This window comes from Crinia signifera, chromosome 1 (genome assembly GCF_055691185.1).
Source record: "Crinia signifera chromosome 1, ASM5569118v1, whole genome shotgun sequence".
NCBI classification, from domain to species: Eukaryota; Metazoa; Chordata; class Amphibia; order Anura; family Myobatrachidae; genus Crinia; species Crinia signifera.
In genome coordinates this window covers 386,530,249-386,557,558 of record NC_139217.1, presented here as the reverse complement: position 1 = coordinate 386,557,558, position 27,310 = coordinate 386,530,249, and the positions used below count along the sequence as shown (strand labels likewise).

General features: G+C 42.6%; 1 protein-coding gene across 1 annotated transcript in view; it reads right to left on the bottom strand.

Moving 5' to 3' along the window:
- FBN2 (fibrillin 2) overlaps positions 1 to 27,310 on the bottom strand; it is a 224,848-nt gene that overhangs the window by 51,176 nt on the left and 146,362 nt on the right. The window contains exons 35-43 of the mRNA XM_083151552.1: positions 26,476 to 26,598; positions 24,337 to 24,459; positions 22,234 to 22,395; positions 18,087 to 18,155; positions 13,885 to 14,010; positions 13,677 to 13,802; positions 7,491 to 7,643; positions 4,126 to 4,194; positions 650 to 775 (exon numbers count right to left, since the gene is read on the bottom strand). Coding sequence (XP_083007678.1) covers positions 650 to 775; positions 4,126 to 4,194; positions 7,491 to 7,643; positions 13,677 to 13,802; positions 13,885 to 14,010; positions 18,087 to 18,155; positions 22,234 to 22,395; positions 24,337 to 24,459; positions 26,476 to 26,598 — 1,077 coding nt within the window. The remainder of the gene's footprint in view (positions 1 to 649; positions 776 to 4,125; positions 4,195 to 7,490; positions 7,644 to 13,676; positions 13,803 to 13,884; positions 14,011 to 18,086; positions 18,156 to 22,233; positions 22,396 to 24,336; positions 24,460 to 26,475; positions 26,599 to 27,310) is intronic.

Genomic DNA, 27,310 nt, shown 5'->3' with positions numbered 1-27,310 from the left:
GCTCCTTTCCTGATCTCTCTCCCTCTAACCTCACTCATACTGTATCTCCAACTGTCTCTCTGCTGTCTACTCTTGGATGACCCAGCGCTTTTTTAGACTTAAAATATCAAGGACTAAGCTGACCTCTTCCCACCCTCCTGCATAAAACCTGACCATCTCTCATCCTAACCTGTTTATGCTCACTTCTTTCCCTTCTGTGTCACCCCAGTCTGTCTAACCCTCCCTTATAGAATGTAAGCTCTCACGAGCAGGGCCCTCTCTCCTCATGTGCCTTTTTTAGAATATATAAACCTCTGCCACCCTGATGATTGCTGCAGTGTCCTGTCCCCTGATGCAACTATCCGTATTAACCATGTACTTGTCCTAAACTGTCTTGTGCTGTAATTCGTTATGTGTTTTTGCTAATAACTATTCTCTGTAAAGCGCTGCGGAATATGTATGCGCTATATAAGAAACTGTTAATAAATAAAATAAACAACTGACAGATTTCAGGTCTCGAGCTTTTATCATTTTAGAGCTGTTATCAATTAAAAAAAAAACAGTAAATGATTTCATTTCAATTCAAGGCTTCATTTGATATTATATAATTGACATCTTTTCTAATATGAATTTCGTTTTTCATAATTGAAACAAGACATGGTTTCATTACCTTCACAAATCAAAAGTAAATCATTGTAGCTGAATCCTGTTGGACATTCACAGCGGAAACTGCCAATTTGATTGATGCAAACACCATTTGCACAGATTCCAGGGATCTCTTTACATTCGTCAATGTCTAGGAATGTTAGATAATGAAAACTGCGTAAATCTCACCATGTACAATCAAAGTGCTTCTGTCTTCTGACTTTACAGAATATATTTGTACCATAAACAATATTTACTCTGGGATGACATGCGGCAATACTGAAGCAATTGGGCTGAAATATAACATCTTGTCAGATATAATGGTACTTGTGTATTTTGGCGGCGCCCATCGCATCGCATACGATAAGGCATGCAATGGTATGCGATGCGACGCAATATCGCACGATATTGTACAATGGCATACAATTTTAAAATTGTATGCCATTGTATATGGCATATAATGCCATACAATGCGATGCGATGCGATTAAACATAGTATAAGCATCCTAATGGGTACTTACAATGTTAAATGCACCCCCACGCCACCCCCCCACTATAAACGTGAACCCGAAGCGTGGTGAGCGCAGCGAGCCCGCGAGGGGCGGCGGTACGCGTCTGCCGACCTTTTCATACCCCCACTATCCACGTCGGTGTGGAGTTGAGAATAGAAAGTGTGGCGAGCGCAGCAAGCCACCGAGCCCGAAGCGTGGCGAGCGCAGCGTGCCCCGCGAGGGGACGCGGACACCTGTGAAGCCCGCGAGGGGACGCGTATACCTGTGAAGGTATCCGCGTGCGCTCGCCACGCTTTGGGCTCGGTGGCTCGCTGCGCTCGCCACACTTTCTATTCTCAACTCCACGCCGACGTGGATAGTGGGGGTATGAAAAAGTCGGAGGACCCGTACCGCCGCCCCTCGCGGGCTCGCTGCGCTCGCCATGCTTCGGGTTCACGTTTATAGTGGGGGGGTGGCGTGGGGGTGCATTAAACATTTAGGGTGCTTATACAATCTTTCATCGAATAGGGGGCAAAAATCGCGTCGCATCGCATGCCATCGGGTGCATGGCATGCGATGCGATGTACACATCGCGCGATGGAGATCGGGGGCGCTGCCAAAATACACAAGTACCGATATAATTACTGTATTCTCACTGTTACTGCTATGATGCCCTTAATGGTTTTTCAATAGAATACACATTAAAAGACTTCTTTTAGTTTTAGACCAAAGACTTAATTTAGCCTTAAACTGTGTACACACGGTGCAATTTTGGCTATCAATTTTGACTATATAGCAAGTTATTGTAAATTGCACTGTGTTTTGCAGCATTCGTTCCCGAAGCCCGGTCCTGGTGGCATTGGAATCAAAAGTAGAAATAGACTGTGTAGCAAGGTCTATTTCTACTATTTCAGAAAAAGGGCCAATGCAGTATGCTCCTGCACCCCCCGCCCCTTTTCCTGTCCCTCCCTCTATGCCAGACGATGCCGGAACCCTGCGGTATCGAATCCATGTTGGTGGGCGCCGAAATTTTGGGTTCTGTATAACTTGCATTTGTGTTGTTACAGTAGGAAATGGTTTATGTACAGCAGGAAATGACACATGTAAGTGCAGCAAATCCCCTGGAGGTTTGTCCTAGGCCGCATCTTCCAGGAGGCAGAGCTATTTCTGTATGTACACGCTATTGAAAATCAGCACTGTGTTGGTTAGTGCTGGAGCTCATTCTGGCACCCTTTTGACAGTGGGTTTAACAGTAATAATTTAAAGTCAGCCTTGACTGCCAGTGTCTACATTTATATACATTTGTAGAATTATTAAGAAAACGTATGTGTTTACCTATAATTCTAAACAAACAAATAATATTCTTTCTTCTTTTCTGACAGAGGGCCTGATTCACAGTAGCATAGCAGCTGCATCTTTGTACTCCGCAACTGTGCTATAATATATTAATGCTGCAGGAGGCATCTTGTGTAAATAGATGCCTCTTGCTGGCTTATCTGATCTGCAACTACATCTGAAGATGCAGCATGCGATCATATACCTGAATATGGGTCATCTGGGGAAATACTCCGGTTACTCACGATAGATGCAGGGTCACAGGCAGCAGGCTGCGTGAAAACCCAAAATAAGGACGCAGCCTCTGGTCTTGACACACTCAGAAAATGGGGCAAAATGCCATTTGGAATGATGGCCAAAACCACCCCTTTCCTGTCCTACAATGGTTGCAGCATGTCAATCATAATGCGGTACAGGAGTTTCCCTTACATTGATGACACCTGGTGCTGCCACCTGTGAAAAGGGAGTGTGGCCTCATGTGAGATACTGTAGGCATGGCCTCACGACCTAAACCTTTGCTTGAGGCACTCTGGGTGCATTGGGGGAGTGCTGCTGCTGCAGTTCTGGTTTCTACACAGTGATCAGATCTGGTGCAGCAACTGTCTCCCGTCATAGAGCAGGAGCCAGCATTTTTGTGTCACCACCACTGATGAGACTTAGGGGGCACTGCAACTGTCATCACAGACAGGAATCTGTACATTGACAGATTTCAAAACATTGGAAATATATGTAAAACAACAGGTAGGTGTACAACTCTGAATATGCCACACAGTTCTGAAGAATGGCTACTTGTTCTTAGCAGAATTAGGAGAGTCTGTTAAAATCCAGGTACCCCTGGCTGTCAGAGCATGTTGGCATGTGCATAAGCTTCAGTGTACTCTAGGACCTACAGTGCCAGTTTACAAGGAAGACAATGCATGCATGCCAATTTTCCAAAACCATACCAGTAAGTATTTCATTTTGGATAGCCCCCAAATGTACAGGGCAGGCTGCTCACTTCCCAATTGAAGAGGTTGGCTCGAGAGTTTGATGACCCATTTAGCATTGAATTGAGTAGTTACTCACTGTAACTTGTCACTCATAGCTTTGAGTAGTAGGGGCAGAACCACAAGCATTGACGCATTTTCCTCATAATATGGACACTCCTGGAGTGGGCTTTTTAAAAGTTGGCAAGTACGAGTCAGTGGTGCGTTGCCACTTTATAAGCATAAAACCTATCACTTTAAACATCAAGATGTATAGCACTGGTGAGGGTGAGGCACATCATGTGTATTAAAATACACTCCAGGAGCTTCTAGATACCATATATACTCGAGTATAAGCCTACTTTTTCAGAACAGTTTTTATGCTGAAAAAAGCCCCCCTCGGCTTATACTCGAGTGAGGGTCCCACGTGAGTCAATAAGTTTTCCCAGTTTTTTGTTGTAAAATTAGGTGCCTCGGCTTATATTCGGGTCGACTTATACTCGAGTATATATGGTACTATATATACAGTATATATATAAATATATATATATATATATACACACACACTATGTACTGTATATACATAATTACAGTACTTTTGTGCTGTCTGTATCTCTTAGAATACTCATGTCAGACTTTCACTAAATCAAATACTAAATGAGGTCTAAGAATTTAGATTCCATATAATGTGTCTTCATACTGTAGCTTACCAACAGCTTTGCCAGTGAGTATATCAAAGGTGAAGCCAGGGATCGAACCACAGAGATTTTTGAAATTAACTGTAAGAGAGGTGGAAAAATACAATGAGCTTTTCTATAAATAAGGTGGGTATTTTTTATCATATAGGAAAATAACAAATAATACCATGCTGCAGAAAACAATGAGATTTATTTTTGTACCATTCAGCACTAAAGTAACGACTATAATTTGCATAATATAATATAAAATTATACAGAGCAGCTGATTGGTTTTCATGAGCCACTTCTCCTCTGGCTCTCTTCTCCTCCCTTATCACTGCTTCATACATCTACCCCACAGTGTCTAGGTCGACAGTCAAAAAGTTGACAACTATTGGTTGACATGGTCAAAAGTTCAACAGTTAATAGGTTGACATGGTCAAGGGGTCGACATGAAAAATGTCTACATGAAAAAAGGATGACAAATGTCAACATAAATTTTCAGGTTTTTTTTTTGTAAATATCCAACTTGTTCATACTTTGCTGCACCCTATTATAGGCTAACTCTATGCCCACGTGGATGGCAAAGTATGAACTCATGTCGACATCTGTCAACCTTTTTACATCTCAACATTTTTCATCTCGATCTTTTGACCATATCAACCTTTTGACTCTTCTGGGAAACGGCAAAATTGCAATGGTGGAAGGCTGCCTCCTAATTTCCATGTAGCATTATGTACTTCAATCGAATCAAATACCCAGTAATAAATCTAGAGTCATTCTGATATATACATACTATGGCTCTTATTCAGATCTGATCACAGTACAAATTTGTTCTCAAAATGGTCAAAATCATGTGCACTGCAGGGGGGCAGATGTAACATGTGCAGAGAGAATTACATTCAGGTGAGTTATTTTGTTTCTGTGCAGGGTAAATACTGGCTGAAATCTAAATTGCAGTGTAAAAATAATGCAGTTTCAACACACCCCTCTGCACATGTTACATCTGCCCCACCTGCAGTGCACATGGTTTTGTCCATTATAAGAACAAATTTGTACTGCGATCAGACCTGAATAAGAGTCTATACAGTATGTATTCAATCAATATAATGGTTAAGAAGACTGATACAGTATTTTCTATCATAAATAGAAAAACCGCGTCTTATGACTTTATTCAATTGTTTGTATCTTTATTAAAAAGTAATTATGCCTTTTAAAAGCAATCCCATAAACTGAAACATTGTATTGACCACCAGAATCATTGGAGATTTCCACACAAACTGTTTCCATGTTGCCGTTCCCTTTAATTTGTAAGAAGCTGAGGGTTTCTTTTTTTCTTCCTAGAATTGGCAAGCTTCTGGCCTCTGTATGATACAACTTCCAAAAGTTCTCCTACTCCCCGCTGACTTTGTACAATTCATTTATAAAATCCATTAACATAATTATAGAGCTGTATTTTAATCATTGTTGCATGTTTTCAAAGAATGCGATTCCCATCGAGGGGCATGATTCAATTTGTATAGACACTTACAACAGCACCCTGCAGCGCACAGCTTACTGGCAGTCATACAGTCATTGATTTGGAATGGTAATAAATTGAATATACGTGTATTATGCAGTGAAATGGAAACAATTACCATAAATGCAATATGTTGTTTTGATCCAGATGTAGGGTCTTTAGAAATGAGCCGTGCCACTATTACAAACATCAGGATAACATACTATCTGACAATGATGGAAGCAAAGGGGCTGATACTGAGTCATACCTAACTTGGAATATGACAGCATCTACCATTTATTGCATACATCATATATATCATGGGATGCATACAGATCTTTGTGATCGTTTCCAAGCAGCCTCTAAATGGGAGTTTCTTTCTACAATGATAATGATGACAGCTGCTCTGGTGTATGGGGTGTTGCAGTCACTTAGACGCATACGCTTTAGAACATGGGTATAGTCAAACCATCTGCATTTCATTCACATTATGTCTGCATTCTGGAGATGTGTTTGCACTACATACTGTATTGGCTCATTTATCATATACCTTATCACAAACTGAGTATAATGGGGCCTGATTCTAACTTTGCTAGATGCAAGGCAATGCTGTATACTGTATAAGCAGTACAATGATCTACCTTAAGAGGGCAGAAAATGTGTCTATTGAGCCCTAATTAAAGTCATAACTCAGGATGCAGTGGTAACGTATTTTAGCATTGCTGTCTATGGCCTGTATATATTACCTGCTTTTATCTAACATAACAAATGACATTAATTTAAAAGAAAATTGTCTGCAACAATGAATTTAGGGACACAATGTGCTGTGCTTGGCATAGTATATTCTGTATACATTTCTAAATTCTGTATATTGCTTTAAAAAATGTATTTATCTATCCAAAATAGAAAATCATTTGGTTAACTTCACACTTGTGCTAGATGAAATACTTAAAAACGTAGATAAGGTATGTCATTTTACTTGTCCCCATTACCAGGTACCTATACTACAGATGTGGATTTGGGATTAAACTATACACTACATGGGAAGAGGAGGTAATAGAGGTGCAGTAGTGGATGTAGTGGATGTAATATATGGTGTAGCAGGAGAGGAAGACCAGGGATACATTATACTGTACATCGGAATGATCTGCACATAATGTAGCACAATTACTAATCCAGTAATAACAAAAACTCTCCTTATACAGTGATTCTGATAGGGACTATAGTTATTGTAGAGAAGAGATACGTGTCCCACAGTATTATTTGGGCTATTATGCCAAAAGATCAGTAAGTTATACCTTTTTCAGACATAAAACCCTGCCTTTAACACGGCTCAGACCCTGTGCGCTGAAAACGTGTAAAGCCAGTGATTTCCTTGTCACACATTGGGGTTATTCTGGGTGATTAGCTTGGATGCGAATTTGCACACCCACCGCCCGCAAGGGTCCAATAGTTTGTTTGCCATGGCCGCACGCACCCAGTGCATGTGCAGAAATGCATATGCGCAAACAACAAACATCGGCCCCATGTGATCGAACGTATCCCCCGGCGAATGGACCTAAATAAGGTCCATAGTCCCTGTTCACACATGGATGACAACGCGATTATTCCTGGGTTGTCACCTGTCACATAAATCAGTGTCTTCCAGCTTACAGTGGCACGTTGATATTACAGGATGTCATGTCCAAGCGTTTATGCCCCCCTATCCCATGTGGGATAATGGCTGTATGCATTCTCATTTGAAAGGTTATTATTGGTTTAATGCTGCATTTGTTGTAGTATTCACTGACAGGCCATATTACAAGGTATTGCACTGAACATGAAAGGCAAATAATAGAAACTATAATGTGTGGTTAAGGACAGAGATAAAGGTGAACAGAAATAACATCATAACCTGTACCTGATCCCGGAACTGGACACGGTTCACACGGCTTACTCCAGGCTTTGCCAATATTGTATGTACAGCAGCACATCTTTTTTGTGACGTTAAAGGGCAGTTCATTGTCACACATAGTCCCGTTGTATGTCCTGTAGCAATAACTCTTTCTCATATCTGGTAGAAATTATAAAAAAAAAATTAGTACAAGTAAATGAATCTCAGCTCACAGGAACCAACGGCTTATCCAACATCATAAACCAATTTATTACAAAATGGAAAAACTGTGTTTAGCCACAGTGGCTTCAAAAATAGAACGTGACACCCACTAACCAATCTGATTTGTATAAAATAGATACAATTATGGTAATGTTCCAGCAGATTATGAATAAATTCCATCAGATTTAAGATGCTTTGTTTCATTACAATCCCCCTAAGAATGTAAATATCAGACCTCTCTCTCTCTCTTCCAAGAGGTGATGAATTTGTCATTGTACAGTATCTTGAGAGACAATTGTCTAAAATTATAATAATTTTATGTTGCTCCATTTATCAATTTTGTCTCCATATTTTCTAAACCTCATTATGCACTGTAGATGTTATTGTTCATATTATGAAAATAATAAAGTTTCGGTTATAAAGCCGAAACAGAGAAAAAACAATCACATTTCCTATTTTTATGTTGGCTCTGTACCTTGTTTAGTATGATTCAATGCTCCCAGTTCACATGGTAACATTTTCCATCTGTTTTAAAACTGTATCAGTTTATGTATACTGTATAATCTGATAATGATGTTAAATCTTAGCATGGAAACTTAAATCTCACTGATAATAATATAATGATTTTTTTTTTGATAAGCTAAACTTGACCCTGTTCACTATTGCAGAAAACATTTGGTATTTTAAAATTTTACGAGGAAATGTTATTGAAAAAAGGGAACTGGAGGAATCAGTAATATACGCTGTAGTTCTGTGTATGTAATAAAACACACGTTACAAGATTCTGTGTAAGCTCATAAAAAAACCTACTGTACAGCACATAACACATACAGAACACTAATATACTGTAGGGTGCACACCAGAACAATCATGATCCTGAGTAGATCGTGAGACAACCATACAATGGGTGCATGATCTGCTGGAGCACTTGATGTACTCACAATCTGCATCCGATCCTGATTTGTACCCGGTTGAAGGGGTCATTTTCAAATTCTGACTGAAGCAGGTAGAGGGCCAGGTGCACTAAGCTTCAAAAGTGATAAAATGGAGAGTTATAAACAGCCAGCCAATCAGCTCCTACCTGCCATATCACAGATTTGAAAAATGTCAGACAGGAGCTGATTGGTTGGTTGTTTATCAGTCTCCATTTTATCACTTTTGAATCTTAGTGCATCTGGCCCAGGAACTGCAAAACGACGAACAACCGGCGGCGACACACATCGGATCAGAATCAGAGTTAAAACATGCCAAATCATGCCCAATTTACTTACAATTGGTCGAGATTGGGGGAATTGAGACCAAATCATTCTGGTGTGTACCCAGCACTGTAGCATGGGAGACTGGTCTAATGCTATGGTTGATTGGAAGACAGGCTACACTTTCCTGAATCCAAATTTAAACTACTATAATGATGTTGGTAAAAAAAATATATTTCTAAATAAAAAACATTTTAGTCATGTTCAGAAATGGATGTGCAAAATTTCTTGTACTCCTCTCTCCTACTACAAACCTACCAGCGTTTAAAAAATAGAGATTTATAAGACATAACCATACATATATAAACTGTGTGCATGGATTAATTTGGGTAATGGGCTTAAACACTGCAAGTAGCATAAAGTTACATTTCTAAATACAACTCTGTCTGCAGTGTGAACCAACTAGTAGACCTTTAACACCTGCAGTGGCCAATTAGCACCGACTTTGCATCCACAACTATTGTGCACTGTCATAGGCAAATCTAGAATTATGGTAATGGGTGGTCCCAGATCTAGACATAATAGAAGGGGGACCTTTGCGCGGTGTAGCCGCGCGTCAAAAAGGGGGCGTGGCCTCATGGGAAGGGGCGTGGCATCACAAAAAGGGGTGTGGTATTACACTTTAGACCATACACAGTAATGCCCATTACACATTTTAGCAAACTCCGTAATAACCATTACACATAAAGCCACACGCCGTAACGCCAATTACACATAAGGCCACACACCATAATGCCCATTACACATTGTGCCACATATCACGATGCCCATTACATACTATATAACAAACCGTAATGCCCATTACATATTTGCCACATAAGTGCTGCTAACCTACGTGCTCATTGCTAGGGGGTTCTTGCTTGATGGCACCATATTACCCATTACACATGATGCCGCACACCATAGTACCCATTCAGGGGCGGATTGGGAATTAAAAGCAGCCCGGGAAATAATTTTAAGCAGCCCTTGGGAGGGGGCGTGGCCTACTGTTGTGGGGTGTGGCCTATTTCAATTAGGTCACGCCCCATTTTCGCCGCTGTGGGGGCATGGTTAATAGCTCTCTGACAGGGGTGGATTGGCCCTGTCAGTGTTACATAGCCATGGTTACCAATTACCATCCTTGAGTATGAGAAACACTACTTCCTGGTTTGGGTCCCTGCCACACACTGCACATGCTCAGTTTGCAAAAAGGTAGCCCGCGGGTTACTATAGGATAATGCTGTCTAGAGATTGTATTATTCTATTGGACCAAAGTTCTGGAATACATTGCATTCTAGACTAGAGCTTGATAAATCTGATTGCATTCTCTATAGAAACCTTTGGGGGTGTGGTTGGGTGTCTCCTAAAAATGGCTTCTTTGGGGAATATCCTGCAATATTTGGTAAATACAGTAGGTCCGAAATCCACTCAAACCTTCTACCACATCTCTGTCTGCATCTGATCTGATACTACTTTTAGAGGTACTTTATTTTTTAATCTTACATCTCCCACTAACACCTCTTTAGCTCAATTTAAAAGCTGACAGTATAAAATTGTAAAATGTATTATATTACATCTTAAGGCTCATACACACTAGAAGATTTTCATTTCAAAAGACTTTGCCAAAATCTCTGAAAGATATATCTGTCACCAAAGTAGTGCATACACACTGAGCCATTTTTGCCAAAGAGCGAGAGATTTTCAGGAGGTAAAAGACTTTGCTGAAAATCTTTCATACAAAAGGTTATTTATATATTGGCCGGGTTTGAATTCCAAGGGTGGGAGCAGGGGCCATTTTATTCAGTGCATTTCTGTTCACACAGCCTGATTCAGAACTGATTGCTGGGCTGCTTATAGTCAGAGCCCAGCGGTCAGGTCCCGCCCTGTCTGGGTGAAAATCCCGCCCATGTGCATGGCTACAATTTTATTTGGAGCCATGCATTATTATTATTATTATTATTTACAGTTTCTTATGTAGCGCAGCGTATTCCATTGCGCTTTACAATTGGAATGTAGGTAGAAACCCATTCACCTGCGCCAGCAACGTGTGCATTACCACCATAACATATTTTGCATTAATGGTCAGTGGCAGCGGTAGCGCAGGCCAGCAATGCATACGTTACCGCTGCCACTGCCCACCAATGTATAGTATGGCGGTAAAACATACCTTGCTGGTGCCAGGTCAGCAATGTGTGCATTATCGCTGCAAACAAAAGAATGATTGGCGGCACTCAGAGGTCTTTTCAAATGTATATTTGAGCAGAAAAGCTTGACGTTTCGGAGCTTGCGCTCCTTTTTCAAAAGCGTGTGGGTGAGACTCACTTGTCCTGACGAAGGGGGAGACCCCGAAACGTAGGCGTTATATGACTGAATAAACCAGTCCACTTTTCACCACTAAAGAGTCCCTGAGTGCCCTTTTCTTCAGTACATATATATGCAGGACAATAAGCAGCTCGAGCTGCTACCTAGTCTCTGAGTGCCGCTTATTGTCCTGCATATACATCGCTGAGGCTTCATCCTCTCTCGTCGGAGGGCACCGGAGCAACAGTCATCATTTAAGACCTGAGTGCCGGTCTCCCGGATTTTATATATATATACACACACATATATATGCATTATGCACACATATATATATATACAGATAGCAGCGAGCCGGCACTCCAAGCGGCTGTTGTAAAGGACCTGTGTGCCTTTGCAAGTCAAATATAACTAGCAGATATGGGGACTCAGATATATAAGTGCATATTAGAATTAAAACATGCTGAACAACAGTCTGGGGGTTCTTTTTGATTATTTTAATGTACCCCATTCCAAAATTACTCGGGACTACGTTTTAGCCAGACATGCCCTGGTTCCAAAATTGTCCACTACCCTGTCGACTTGTTGTGTCGACCTTTCATTTTGCAAAATATGTATGAAAGTGCTATGTTTAGCCTATACTCATATATATATATATATATATATATATATATACACATACACACATATATATATATTTTAGGTGTGTATATATATATATAGGGGGCGAGCTGACCGGAGGGTTTGAATGGGCGGGAGTGGGCGGAGCAGCAAGCGGCAGGGAGGGTGGGCGTCGGGCGCACCAACTGACCGAGCAGAAAAGGTCTGTCAGGTCAGTGAGGAGGGCGGCAGACGTACAGGCGGTGGGGCGGGTGTTCATGTGTGGGGGGGCCGCCGTGCTTCCGCCGGAATCCAGGGGTCGCAGACAGTGCAGCATTGCCAATAACAAATATGGCCGCCGCATATGTGCATTCAATATATGCATATATGCGGCGGCCATATTTGTTTTGGGCAATGCTGCCGTTTTTTACCAGGCTGGGCTGCGGCCGCTTCTAACACAGGTAAGCGGCCCAGCCAGAGTGAAATCTGGTCCGGCCCACCGGGAAACGGCCCGGTTTCCCGGTGGGCCAATCCGCCTCTGTACCCATTACACATGATGCCGCACACCATAGTACCCATTACACATGATGCTGCACACCATAGTACCCATTACACATGATGCCGTGCACCATAGTACCCATTACACATGATGCTGCACACATAATGTCCCTTACACATGATGCTGCACACATAATGCCGCTTACACATGATGCTGCACACCGTAATGCCCCTTTGAAATAATACCCCTTTCACAACAGAAAATGCAGGGATTTACCGGGAATATGGTCCCAGGATCATTTTCTGGTGTGAGGGGGAGAGACAACCACTCTCCTCTCCCTACCCCCCTTTAACCAACCAGCTATATCTTCGGAAGCAACTGACCCATTTACATGAGACCAGTATCATATTGAAAAACTTTTGAGTTGGCTTCGAATGATTTTGGTCCCGTGAAACTGGGCTGTTTGGTTCCAGAGAAATCTGCCCTCAAAGAACATAAACAGTCATGAAATTACATTTAAGAAATGAAAAAAAAAAAAAAACGGTTTAACCTCAATATCCCTGGAACCAATTAACCCATATAGATCCAGTCTGGTATCAGATCGAAGGCCCAGCGATTTGGGTTTGACTGAGATCAACCTTGAGCTTCAGTGATGCCGAAGGGGGAACTGGCAGCCGTTGAACTGGGTGGGGGTCCCATGTTATCCTATAGGGAAAACGTTCCAGCTTTGCCTGGCCGTATCTCCGGTTCCCAGAGGGCTAGAGACACGGGGCTGGGCTCGTTGGAAAGCCCCATCCCTCAGCTACAAAATGGGCTAATGGGTGGTCCTGTGCACCCCCGGACCACCCCCTAGATTCGCCTATGTGCACTGTATAACTTTATCTCAATCAAAACTGCTATCAAATCAAGGTTTCTTTCCTAACATCCCTTAATGCAGTCATTTGTAATTGAACGGTTATACGGTTATGCAGGCAAATGAAACTCTAGTATAGTAATTACCAATTTCTCCACAGTTTTGATAAGAGTCATATTTGGAAATACATATAAATAATATATGGAATTAAATATGTTTTAGCCACATGTAAAGCTTAACCAAGGCCTAAGATTGTTTTAAAGTGGTCCTTTTGCTTGTGCAGAATGACGGCAGACATTTTCTTGGCTTAATCAATATACACAAGACTCTATATTGTTACGGTACCAGTGGCATCACTGAGGCACAAGGTGTTAGTGAGTTGAAAAGGTGCAATTAAATGGCTGCATATACTGAATGAATCTTGTGTATTCTTATTTATTAAAAAAAATAAGTAGTAACTTCTTTGCATCCAGTAGAGAAAACCATTGAATGTCATTGCACCATACCCATGCAATTATGTCCACCGTTGACCTGCATATACTCCAGAGGGCATATGCACGTATAGTTTCCCAAGGTATTGTAGCATGTTCCTGGTCCACAGACCCCGGGATTTGTGAAACATTCATCAATATCTGCAAGTGACCAAACAGAGATTAGAACTCCAAAATGAATCAAATGGGACAGATTACAGCATTGGTTGTGGTCTGCAGTTACCTTCACATATACGTGTTTCATCACTGAGGTAGTAGCCTGGAGGACACTCACACTGGAAACTTCCAAATGTATTAATGCAATTGCCACCTTGGCACAGACCTGGTAACTCTTGGCACTCATCAATATCTTAACAAAAAACAAAAATATCATTATACATCATTATCATTATACGTGGAAATCTAGATACGATATGCAAAAAAAAAAAAGAGAAAGATCCAGTTTAATTTATGCTCAAAACATATTTATTATTCACATATTACACATTATCAAATATACTATACACAGGGCTGCCATCAGAAATTTTGGGGACCGGGGCTGACGGGAGTGAGGGCAGCATGATGGAGGCTGAGCATCAGGGCCGTTTCTAGAGGCGGACAAGCCGTGCAGCAGCCCGGGGCGCCACACGGCTTGTCCGCCTCTGTGTAACAGCCTGGGCGCCCTGTGTGGCACCCCAGTCTGAGCCGCGTCCTCTTGGCAGGGACAGGGTTAATACCCATGCCATTTGAGGGCGTGAGGAAGCGTCCCCAGGCTGAGTGACAGCCCTGGAGGACGTATGGCAGCAGGGAGGAAGTAAGGGGAGGTCAGAGGCCGACTCCCGAGAGGTGCTGGGGCACGCATGATCTGTGACGCGTGAGGAGCACAGTGAAGCAGCGTGGTGAGGAGAAGGAGCGTGGAGCGCGTCCAGGGCGGAGCCTGACCACCGCCGAGCAACACAGCTGACGCTGTCATCGGACGACAGCGCAACTATAGAAGCCGCCGGCGGGGGGCCTGGAGTGACCGTCCGGCGCAGAAGACAGGCAGCCTAGGGCTACAAGGAGCCAGCGGTGAGGGAGCAGCGCGAGACACAGCGGGAGTGGAGCGGTGCGACTGAGTGCGGCAACGCTGCAGCTGCAGCGCCCGCACTAGTGCCCCCCCTCCCCCCTGCAGAAGAGGGACACAACAGCCAGCTGGGTGGACACCAGGGGACCCTATCGTGACGGGCAGGAGCCCGCAACTTGATCCAGACGCCAGGTATCTCCTGTATTTGCCACCCCAGATACACTCCCTGCCACTGACGAAATGGACCCTACCTGGCACCCCACAGCACCCCAGGTACCGGTGGGGCTATACTTTTCCCCAGCACCCAGTGTGCTCCCCACATGTGCCCATCCCCCTGCTGTGTTAGTAGCCCATCTGGATCCTAACCTCCTGATCAGGAAAAGTGGGCGCCCAGCCTAAGTAGGTGCAGCGACACATATCTGTGGGGGCATATATCTGTGGCACTGTGGGGGCATAAGTGTGGCACTGTGGGGGCATAAGTGTGGCACTGTGGGGGCATGTGGGGCCATGTGTGGCGCTGTGGGGGCATATCTGGCACTGTGGGGGCATATATCTGTGGCACTGTGGGGGCATATTTGGCACTGTGGGGGCATATCTGGCACTGTGGGGCCATGTGTGGTGCTGTGGGGGCATATCTGGCACTGTGGGGGCATATATCTGTGGCACTGTGGGGGCATATTTGGCACTGTGGGGGCATATATCTGTGGCACTGTGGGGGCATATATATGTGGCACTGTGGGGGCATATATTTGTGGCACTGTGGGGGCATATATTTGTGGCACTGTGGGGGCATATCTGGCACTGTGGGGGCATATTATTAAACGGCATCAGTTGTGCGTCAGCGGCACGTGGGGCATAATGTGTAATGGGCATTACGGTGTGGGGAATATTGTGTAATTGCCATCACAGTGTGGGGTCTAATGGGCATCACGGTGTGCGACATAATGTGTAATTGTCATCATGGTGTGCGGCGTAATATGTAACTGTCATCACGGTGTGCGGCGTAATGTGTAATTGTCATCACGGATAAATAGTGTATAATAATTTAAGTAGCCTGTCATTGTTTGGCCTTGATCTGTGAGGCGTACTAGGTCACTGTGTGGCCTTCAGCCGGCCAACTTAAGTGCGGGAGGACAATGACAATTCCTGCGGTAACCAATGTCTGGTCATGCAGGATGCAAAAGTGTGATGTAAGGTAATTGTTTTCCTGCGAGACCACGCTCTTATATTAAGTCACACCCCTTTTAAAATTAAGCCACACCCCCTATTTTCGGCGCGCGCGCGTAATTTCTTCAATCCCATATTGTGTATTTGGACCAGAGGGGGGGGGGGGGGGGGCGCATTTTTATTTCCTCGCCCTGTGAGCTAAATTGGCTAGAAACGGCCCTGCTGAGCATGTGCGGTGGCCCGCGGGATGCTGCTGTGGACAGAATGCAGCAGCTCCGGTGGGTGTTGTGAGGCACTTTCCATGGGACCACCCTCTCTTCAGCGCGGCAGGGCGCGGGACAAGTGTCCCAATAGCACCCCCTGATGGCGGCCCTGACTATACATATGTAAATATCTATCTATCTACTGTATATATTTATATCCAAAATGACAGTACCATTATTGTGCTAGTAACGTATGTGTGTTTATAACTACTCAGATTGGCAGCTGACCCCAAAAAGTCCCTTGCCTAATGGGACCAAGTACATAAATGTAGCTTGGAAAATAAGGGGAGTGCCTATATAATTTTAAAACCAATCTTTTGGTAACTTAAGAGTGATAGATGCCCAAAGGATAACACATCAACTATTGTCAAAAATAATAAAAGTATAATAAAAAACATCCAAATTGAGTACAATAAATGCATTAGTGCAGGATGAACCTTGTTGCGGTCCACTTTGTACCCCCAAGCTCCAATGAGGCAGGGACTCTTGTGAATTTTTAAATATTCTTTATAAAGAACTGTATAATATCTATATATTATGTGCTACATAAATATTTGTTTATTATAGACACATTTCATGCCGTTTTCTCAGCATCAGAAAATAAAGAACTACCCAAGAGATACTAGAAAAAGATGAGAGACATGAGGACAGCAGAGCAATTTACATAAGGAGAGCACACAATAGTGAACAGAAGGCGGCAGAATGAGACAAAAGACATACACCAGCATCTATACAGGTATGTAACAAAGGTCACAAACCCACAGTGTGTTTTTCAGCTGGAGCGTACAGACCAGGAGGAAAAGCCAATCCTACCAGCACATGGCTGCAGAATAATAGTCTAATTCCATTTTTTTGGACACATTTTATTTCCACAAGTATAAAATTGATGCAGCCAAAATGTCTAGTCAAGCTTGCAGCTAACTTTCCAGTGTGTGTGTGTGTGATCCAACACAAGAGCTTAGCCTATTATCAAAGGTAGGAAGATGAAAACTGAGGTACTGCAATTGCAAACCAATGTTATATAGATTGAGCTGAATTAGATTTGGGGGTCAGGGACAATTCACAGGAAGCGAGAATAAATAAGTGAATCTACTATCAGTCAAAGCACTGCTCCCCAAAAATAATTATACAGTGACACTTCTACCACTGAACACAAGGGAAGAGATAAATAAGTAAGATAATTAGTTTTTGATAAATGCTGCGCTCTCCAACTTCTTTTTAGAAACTCGCAATCTATGTTTCAACTAAATAGGACTAAAAAATCCAGATGTATGCGCCCCCCCCCCCCCCCCAATCACATGGAGCCAATAAGTTAACTCTCAACAATTTAACCAAGACACTTACAGTATATGAATTTTTGGACATTGGTCTGTTTATTATTTTAAATAGTACACTATATTTGTTTTATTTGTGTACATATTGGGGTTACCACCACCCATCCAGGATTACTCCAGACAGTCCGGTAATTAAGACCGGAGTCCGGAGGGGGTGGAGTTCCAGGACTATACAATATCCGGTGAGTGCTGCCTATTCCCAGACACAATATAGTCTGGGAACGCCACCCCTCAGGACTCTGTTCTTAATTACCGAACTGTCCAGAGTAATCTCGGATGGGTGGTAACCCTAATACATATATTGATAGTTGTATGTTGGAGAGCAAATGGACTATCAAAAAGTAATTTGTTTGCTATTTTATCAATTCATAACACACAGACCGTTTGGAATTTACCTTTAACTTACAATTATCTTACAATTATTCAGTTAGCACTGCAGCACATCACCAAAATCCCAATATACCAGAATGAGATCACCATAATCAGATCTTCTCACTTACCAACTACAGAAGTTTGTCTACACATCTCTCATTAAACACAACTATATTCAATACAGGAAACTATTATGCTATGTTCTGACATACAAAGCACACTACTAATCAGTTTATAAAATCCTCACCTTCTAAAAGGATGGTGATGGGGTTGGGCCTGAATCCTTCTCCCCCGGGACATAATGTATTGTACTCAGCTGAAAACAATATCAGGGTTAGCTTTAGTAATTAGGCAAAAAACCAACAAAAAAAACAAACATTTTTTTTTATCTATCAATAATAAAAAAATGTATTAATGCAATTTCTTATAGATTAACTAATTAATTAATTGTATTACTATTCTGACTTGTTGCTTCATATTGTTAGGGACTTTGGCCCTTATTCTGGTTGGTGTGGTAATATCCGCGTGCGTTCGTTCCGCCGATGTTTTGTGTCTGCGCATGTGCAGAGGCATATCTGCGCATGTGCGAAAGGGACATACGTCCAAATTCCGCATGAATTGTTTACACTACGAACAGGGGGAGGAGAGGGGCGTGAAGGGCTGTTTGGCCTCATTAACATATGCATACGCCCCGCGTTTCATGGGCGTTCCCATGAAAACGCTGGGCGTACGTATGGTAATGCGGCCGTGATGCACATATAGGGGGCGGACATATGACATTGCCGATGTCAGCTGCCCGCCAAGATCCCTGCTTTTGCACGGAGAAATGCCAGAGTGGTCTGAGCTCGCGGGAGCTGCCTGACCACTCGGTCCTTCATTCGATGGTATGCGACCATCGAATGATGGGGGAGGTTCCCAGAGATGGAGGAGGTGTGTACATGAGAAATCCACTCGTGCTCCATGCGGTCAGCGGCTTACCGCATTCGGACGGAGTGAGCGATCCATACGGAAGGCGGGGTTTAGGACGCACGGTCCTGGCCGCATATTCGGCTCCGGCCGCACAGACCAGAATAAGGCCCTTTGACCCATGTGTTTATATTTTGTTTATGTTATGTTTATATTACTGAATTAACTTATTGTCACATATGACAGCATCAAGAAAATATATTTTTTAAATGTAATTAATATTACTTGAATCAATCATAATTTAAAGCCGCATACACACTAGACTTTTTAAAAGATATTGCTCAGAAGGTCCCTTCTGAGCAATGTCTTTTAAAAGAAACACCTAGTGTTTACACCCAATTGGCCAGATGCACTAAGCTTCAAAAGTGATAAAATAGCGAGTGATAAACAACTAACCAATCAACTCCTGCCTAACATTTTTCAAACATAGTCTGTGACATGACAGAAGCTGATTGGCTCACAGTTTATCACTCTCTATTTTATCACTTTTTGAAGCTTAATGCAACCCAATATCCTTAACGTTGCCCCTTGCAGCCAGAAGGAGTGGTGTTCTTAAGCTGTCAAAAAGAAACATTGTAGTGCATGGAAATGGAAACTGGTAAGTCCTTTCCATGTAACAGTGAGCTTGGATGAAAATGTGTATTCATTTTATGAAGAATATATTTTTTCCCCATAGACAATCTTGCCCAAACATCAGAACAAGGAGTCCTTATGCTTGGGACCCCAAATGTTTGGTACCCCAAAAGTTTGGAACAGACTTCACTTCTCAAATATTGTATTCTGCACAACTGATGTAAGACCATCAAATGCAAGCTTAATGGACAACCCACAGTTCATAGGTAGCATTGCTTGATTCAGTGCTGACAATAAGGAAAAACACGTCACAGTTGTCAGTATTCATTGTAGACAGTGAGGATACTGTCGAGTATATTCTAATCAAAGCTAATCCCTGGCATGGGACCCCTATCTGTTGGTGGAAAAGAGTTTCAGAGGGAAATATGAATTCTGCATGGATTTTTTTTTAAAGTGAAGTAGCATAATGATGCAAATAGTGGGAGCTAAATTTTTGCGGATCATGGTCCAGCCACCCACTAAACAATATTGAAAATTGCTACAGTCTTTAGGATTTAGTGGTGGTGCACTGACACACTTATTTGCACTTATTTGGAGCCTCCTATTTAAGAGGCTCCAAAAGGGGGCCAGAAAAATGTCAGCATGTCTGATCCTAGCTCAACTCTAAATCACTGTATACTGTACAATAAACTGTCCAGTATTTCTGTGCTACATGAAAAAGCAGACAGTACATTCCATGCATACAGCAAACAATAGATTGTAACTGCAGCCTTCGCTTCCCAACATGGCTAGTCCTGAGCAGGGCAGTAGAGAGCATGGCCGGGATCAGGTATTTCTCTGGGGGGTCTGTCCTTATCACAGGAGGTGTGACCATGCACCCTTAAAATAAAATACAGAACACAGGGGCGTAACTAAGGCTCAGCAGCCCAAGCCACTGCTGGGGGGAGCCAACAATATGTGGGCGCAGTGTCACCGCACAGTACCTGAGTGTTGGCGGCTGAGCAAGGCATTGCTGAGATGAGGTGTGGTGCCTGGCTGCTGCAGCCTGCACCCGTCCACTCTGTGACACTGACAGCAGTGAGGCCAGCTTCATACATAACAAACGATCTCCCTCTCCTCCGTCCTGTCCCTGACACACTTCGCTTGATTCATACAGACTGTGGCAGGCTTTACAATCAACCCAAATCCTCACAGTAAAGCATATTACAGTGAGGCTTTAGATTGATTATAAAGGCTGCCACAGTCAGAGAGTGAGCTGAAAGAAATGACTTCAGGAACTTCGCTGTGTCCAGAGTCCGGACACCTGCTCCTGACCTGAAGCCTGCCTGCAAGGTCTGAACTTCTCTTACTGTCTGTTTAGTGGGGGAACAGGCAGATTAGGGATAACTGTGATGGGAGGGACAGGAGGCATACAGTAGGTGTTATGGGTCATAGGAGGGATGATATAGATGGGGGACAGGCAGGGCAGGTGACAGGGGGGGTCAAGGGGGACAAGTGTGACGGGCCCCAGAGATATGAAGGGCCCCAGAGCTTCCATGCCTGGGCACAGCCACTGCCTGTACTAGCTGGCCTGTCAGTGACCCTTGTGGCCCGGCCGTCTACTGTGCACCATCTGTTTTTGACTGACTCTGACTGACTCACTGTGTGCCACTGCCATCTACTGTGTGTGTGCCCTGGCCCTTGGTTCTCAGAGCCATCTACTCTGTGTGTGCGCATGGCCTGGTGCCACAGGCGCACAGCCTTACCCACCGCTGGTGCTGTGGCCTCAGTCTCTGGCTCCTGTACTTTTACTGTGCGGGTCGTCTGTTCCGCACTCTGCGAAAGACCTGCCCTGCCTGCTCGTAGTCCTCAGCATTTTTTTGTGAAAGTGACAGGCCAGCAGCAGCCAGGAGCCAAGTCAGCAGGACTGAGAACGAGAGATGTCCGCACCTGAAAGCAGGATCTGGAGCTGCGAAAGGTTAAAGCTCATGCAGAAGAGCGTTGTGTGGATTTGGGATTAGGTGGGGGCCCCAGAAATATCATTGTACAGGGCCCCAAGATTTCTGTTGCTGGCCCTGGGGACAGGAAGTATTATGTATGAAAACAAATATAATTAATGTATGGGGGGGGGGGGGGGCGCAAATAAAAATTCTGCAGGGGGGCGCAATATTTCTAGTTACGCCACTGACAGAACAAATAGTACTTTAATGGTGTGTACATACGGGGTGATATGCCGTGCTATGCGAGTCCCGATGCGATCAGATCGCATCGGGACTCGCATCGCACAGCATGCATGGAGGGGCACAATTTAGACTATAAATTGCAGATCTGCACTATATAGTCTTGGCTGCCCTCTCTATCTGGCTGCCGATTTGCGCTCACACGGGAGCGCGCATCGGCAGCACATCGTGCTCACAAGCCCTAAAAAAGCATGCGATTTGCATGCAATATGGCTTCCGATGTTCATTATATCGGCAACATCGGAAGCCATATCTCACCGTATATACACACCATAAGAGCCTCACTGGCCACAATGCACCACAGCACACAGCAGCATGTGCTGGCTTGAGGAGAAGGGCTACTGCATCACCTGCTTCCAGGTAACGGGGGAAGGACCAGGGCCCCCACTGGACTCCTACATCAGACCTGGACTCGGGTACTTAGTACACCCTTTCCCCTCTTGGTACCCCTGGTTCTGAGGCACATTAGGATTGGTTTGCTATTAAATGGGAACCTGTACTGTATGCTTAACTACTACAAAGAACAATTCTTTGCACGGACAACATTACTAGACTAATGCATAGTTTGACATTACACTGGTACAGTATCTCCATATACTACAACCTCAAGGAAAAACACACAGGATTTGTTCTTACAGCTGTTCACAGGTGGGCATATCTCACACGGGTTCCCCCATGCCTTTCCTAGAGAGCAGCAGCATGATGAGCGGCTTACACCAACACCAATCTCTGTACTACAGGCGATGGTTCCGTCACCGCGAGGTCCATGGTTCAGATAACAATTGCCCACTCTCGTGTCTAAAAAAGAAATATAAAGGATGTTGAAGAACAGTCAATCATGCATCAGGGAACGTAATGAGTTTGCTTACGGCCATATTTTGTCTCACTTAAGTTACTGTTAAACCGCTTTGAGTAGTCCTGTAAAACCTTTCAGGGGTAGAGAACATTTTTAAGCAACCATAGCGAATGCATAAGTGGTCCTGTCTGTCCCATTTACTGTAATGTATGATTTTTGGGCTTGTATTCTAAAAGTAATACTGAAAAGAAGCAGTATAAATAATATTACTGTACTAAATTATTCGTCATAGTTTGGGCTCATTCCAGCTCAACTCCTGAATGATGTTCTAATTAAATTTGAAGCTTTCAGCTATTGCCAAGTGCACAGCGTCTGCTTCCCTGCAGAATTGAATGGGTTAGCATAAAAATATGACATCTGGACAGGTCAAAAGATCAGTCATTAGGAGTGAATACGTCCAAAAACAGAGCTGGCAAAACAGTAATATTGATCTCAGGAAGACAAACAAAGTGGCTAACGTTTCATTCTTGAAGTGCTGGAACGGTTCTGTATGTCGTGGCACTGCAGCATGGCGAGTTAAACAAAAACAGGTGTGCATACTTTCTTTTAATAGAAACACTGCAGATTCATCTTATTTCCACCAATTCTGCCACATTCAGTATATCAAATATACAGTATCCATGCAAAAATATTTATATCTTATCAGAATTTAGCAGCTGTTAAACGACCGGCACTGACCGGCATGTCATGCACTAGTACAGTATGCCAGTCAGTGCTGCCCATGATATACAGTAGGATTAGGTATCCTGCATAATGATTTCATGTCATACTAATTTAATAGTGATATTTTGCGAGCTTACAGGATTCTTTTCCTGTTTTAATGAAATAAAATAAGTGATAAGATATAGAAATGCTTATGTTTGCAAACACATTTATTAGTGATATTTCTAAAACTGACAAGATTCATTCTTGCTCATTTCCACTTTTTTTGATACATGTACCTGCACATTGTCAACCCCCCCTCACTTTTTTGTGTGACTATGCCCAGCGTGTATGGACAGCGATAATCGCCTTCATCGCTGGGGGGAAAGCCGCTCAGTGCATACACACTGAGCGGCTTTCTCTCTGCATGGTGCCGATGGCGGGGAGAGGATGGCTTTGTATAGCGCAGAGCTATGCTAAGCCGTCCTCACAGCCACTCATCAGCTGGTAATACCAGCAGATGAACAGCTTTTCCAGCGATGATGCGGCAGCGCACAGCAGCGCTCACCGGGGCATACACACTGGGCGGCTTTGAGCTGAAAGCCTCTCAAACCTGCTGTTTTGAGCGACTTTCAGCTCAAAGTCACCCAGTGTGTATGGGCTCATACAACTGTATCACGTATGCAGTATTGTGGATTTCTATCATATTTTTCACCTGTACAAATATTATTACATTTCAAATATTTAACTCCGTGCAACCTGTGAATAGGCTATATCCCAGTTCCCTTTCTCCTGACATATGTCTTTCATATCAGTAGAGAGTCAGAGACTCTAACAAAAATTCAATTTTAAAATAATATGGCGGCTTATGGCGGCAGATTTTGATCCAGGCTAAGAGGCTGGAAATTCCAGAGGTAAGGATCAGTCAAACAGAAAAGGCAGGATAAAGCATGGGGAGAGGATGACACAGAAAGAAAGCAGTTCTGAGAATAATGAAGGGAATGTTTCAGAATACATGAAATTGCAGGAAGATGCATCGGTATGTACAGTATGTTACTACTGTAAATACAAGGAATAGCAGAAGACAGAGGAAGAGCATCCTAGCTGTTGGTTCAGGATGGACTGCAGAGGAAATATTGGAAGATATCTAATATTTTAAACAAAAAAAAAAACAAAAAAACAATTTAAATACTTAAATTTAGTATAGATTCCATAATGTACTCCTTGTAGCTTCCCCTTACCTACACAGCCGACACCAGTTGGGTTAAGCTGAAAGTCAGGTGGGCAATTACATTCATATCTCCCAGGAGAGTTGACACAAAAGCCATTAACACAATTGATTGGATCTGCACATTCATCCACATCTGCAGACAAAAAGCATAATGTAATCAGGCAGAGTTAATGAAATAAAATACAGCAAAAAATGTATTTCAATTGAATACGGTCATATCAGCATCACTGAGCACTTTTTATAAGCACTCACTCACATAAAACTCACACTGCTGTGGTTAACACACTGTAAACTCTGCAAGCCCTGTTTCTGGGGGTATATTTAGCAGCAATAATATTAAGGGCACCCCACTCCTACATTTACTGCTCCCGCCCTATGCCGTATAATCTGCACCCCAGGTTACTTGGTATTCAGGGAATCGGCAATAAGGAGCAGCAGGAAATGGATACAGGAACCACCAGATGGTATCACAGCACCCAGAGGGGAGGCATCAGGCCACACATGGGGGAGAAGGTGAACAAGTCCGGCAGATAGGGGTGAGACCCTGTGTAGGATGAGGACTGTGGTAACCAGGAGGAGGAGGGGTCGGTGCTGGGGTGAAGATGATGCAGATGAGGAGCAGGCATTTGCTTTATACACACTTCACCCCTACGTAGTGGTGGGGTCTTGTGCCCGCCCCTCCCACACCCCACACAGACTATGCCTAGACCCCACCAACCAGCTGTTGGTGGTTAATGGTCTCCTCTACTCCCAGACTGTCTGGGAACTGTGTGGGGAGTGGTGAGCTTACACGTGCCAGTATTGTTGTATACAGTGCAGCATCATTAGAGTCTGACACTACAGATGAGTTCCAGAAACCCGGCAGCTGCTGAGTGAGGAGCATCGGCCCCCTATAATCCGGCCCTGGTGTACATCATTTTGTCGGGCTTTTAACTCACTTCTACTATATACCCTCAGGTCTCTGGAGAGATGTTCACTGATTGTATAAACTGTTATTATGGCACTATCCTTATAAGGAATTGTATCTGAATTTTATATTTACAGTATAAAGACAAACAGGATAAACAAGAAAAACTATATACTGTAACATAAACAATATTGTTTAATAAAAGGTATATTCATCGTGGATTATTATATTTAAAGTGTTTAATTGATATTGTGTAGAGATATATATTAAAATCTTCTTAAAAATCTAATTCTGTCTATTTTCTTAATAACTCAAATGATCTGATAAATAAGCTATTATTTGCACAGAGTAGTTGGAATTAATGCCCAGATACAGTGCATCTTCCGCTCCCTCTCCTTACACATTTCAGCCCAAATCTCAGCCTAAGTTATTGATTCAAATGATCCTGTTTACAGACATCTGCCAAGTATTCAGTATTCTTAACTTGCGGAATGTTTATGTATAATAAAATAAAACCTAAGGTTACAACTTCCCCTCACTACAGCTCCAAGTCATAAGTTTTGCAATATGTGTTTATTTTCAGCTTTAGAGTATATTGTATATTATTGAGATAAGTTATATATACAGAGCCAAAATATTCTTGACCACTGTATAGAATAACGGTAGGAATAAGATATTAGAACACAAAGGAAACCAGGAGAACAGAATCATTTAGTAATGGGACACTTACAGTATGCAAAAAATAATATAAATTTAAATTGACAAATAACCAATACTTATTGAAATCTCCAAAATGTAATTTTCAGTTTAGAATTTAGTTTTCGAAGTATTAACTACTAAAACTAACTGTGAAAACACTGTATTTTAATTCTACATTTTGTAAGTCAAATGCAAACCAATGATTTGGGAAAGAGGGATCTATATCAAATGAAAAAAGATATCTGCGTTAAATGTAATAGGGTACGAGAAGCCAGAGGTGCTGGAGATTGTCCGAAAAAGGGCGTATTTTTAAAATGGCAATTATTTTCAAGACAAAACCAACCTGGTTTTGCCTTCTAAATGATTGCTGCTTTGAAAATGACCTGCAGGAATTTTAAAGAAACTCCTGCAACCCTAGCTCTTTTCACCCTATTGCATTTACCAAATTGACTGGGTTGACCATAACCCAAAGAGGATTTTTCCCATGTGACCTTTTTTCGTAACACTGGCCCACAAAGTTACACAATCGACTATGGTACACACCAGTGCAATTTCCTCCAGTGCGGTCCAACTCATAACCATCATCACAGACACATTGGAACATTCCTGGAAGATTCCGACAGGTTCCAAATACACAAATATTCTCAAAATAACACTCATTGATATCTGTAAGAAGTAAATATGAAATAAAATGTTCATGTTAATATGCACATGGAAATGTATAAACACTGTGGGCGAGATGTACTAAGCCTCGTATACTGATAAAAATAGAGAGTGATAAACCAACAATCAGCTCATAACTATCATTTTTCAAATACAGCTTGTGACACGCTAGTTAGGAGCTGATTGGCTGGTGGTTTATTAATGTCCATTTTATCACTTTTCAAGCTTAGTACATCTGGCCCCATGGGTGAAGTATCAATAAAAAAGAACTAAAAATGTAAAAATATGATTATAAATCATATGACATTAATGCAATGTGCCAGCAATAGCATTTGAATCAGCTAAAATTTTTATGTAAATAAATAATTTGATCTTTTATTTAAACAAAGTGATACATTTGTGGAAGTGTACTTAAAATAAAAATACTGATACACACTGTAAGTGCTAAGAACATGTATTGAAGTTCACCTGGACTCTGTGGATGGGCCCACAAATTTGAACAAATTTGTGCTAAGAACGTCAATTACACTCCATGTTAATTGAAAGAGTTTATCAAAATAATTTTTACTATGAGTGTTCTTAGCACTTGCTGTATGGTACATACTAGAAGCTTTTACATGGTAGCACCTCACATTATGTTTAAAAATATGATGTGCAGTCCGGTCCCCCCTCTTAAAAAACTTGAAAGTAATAGGGGGAAATTTACTAAAGGAAA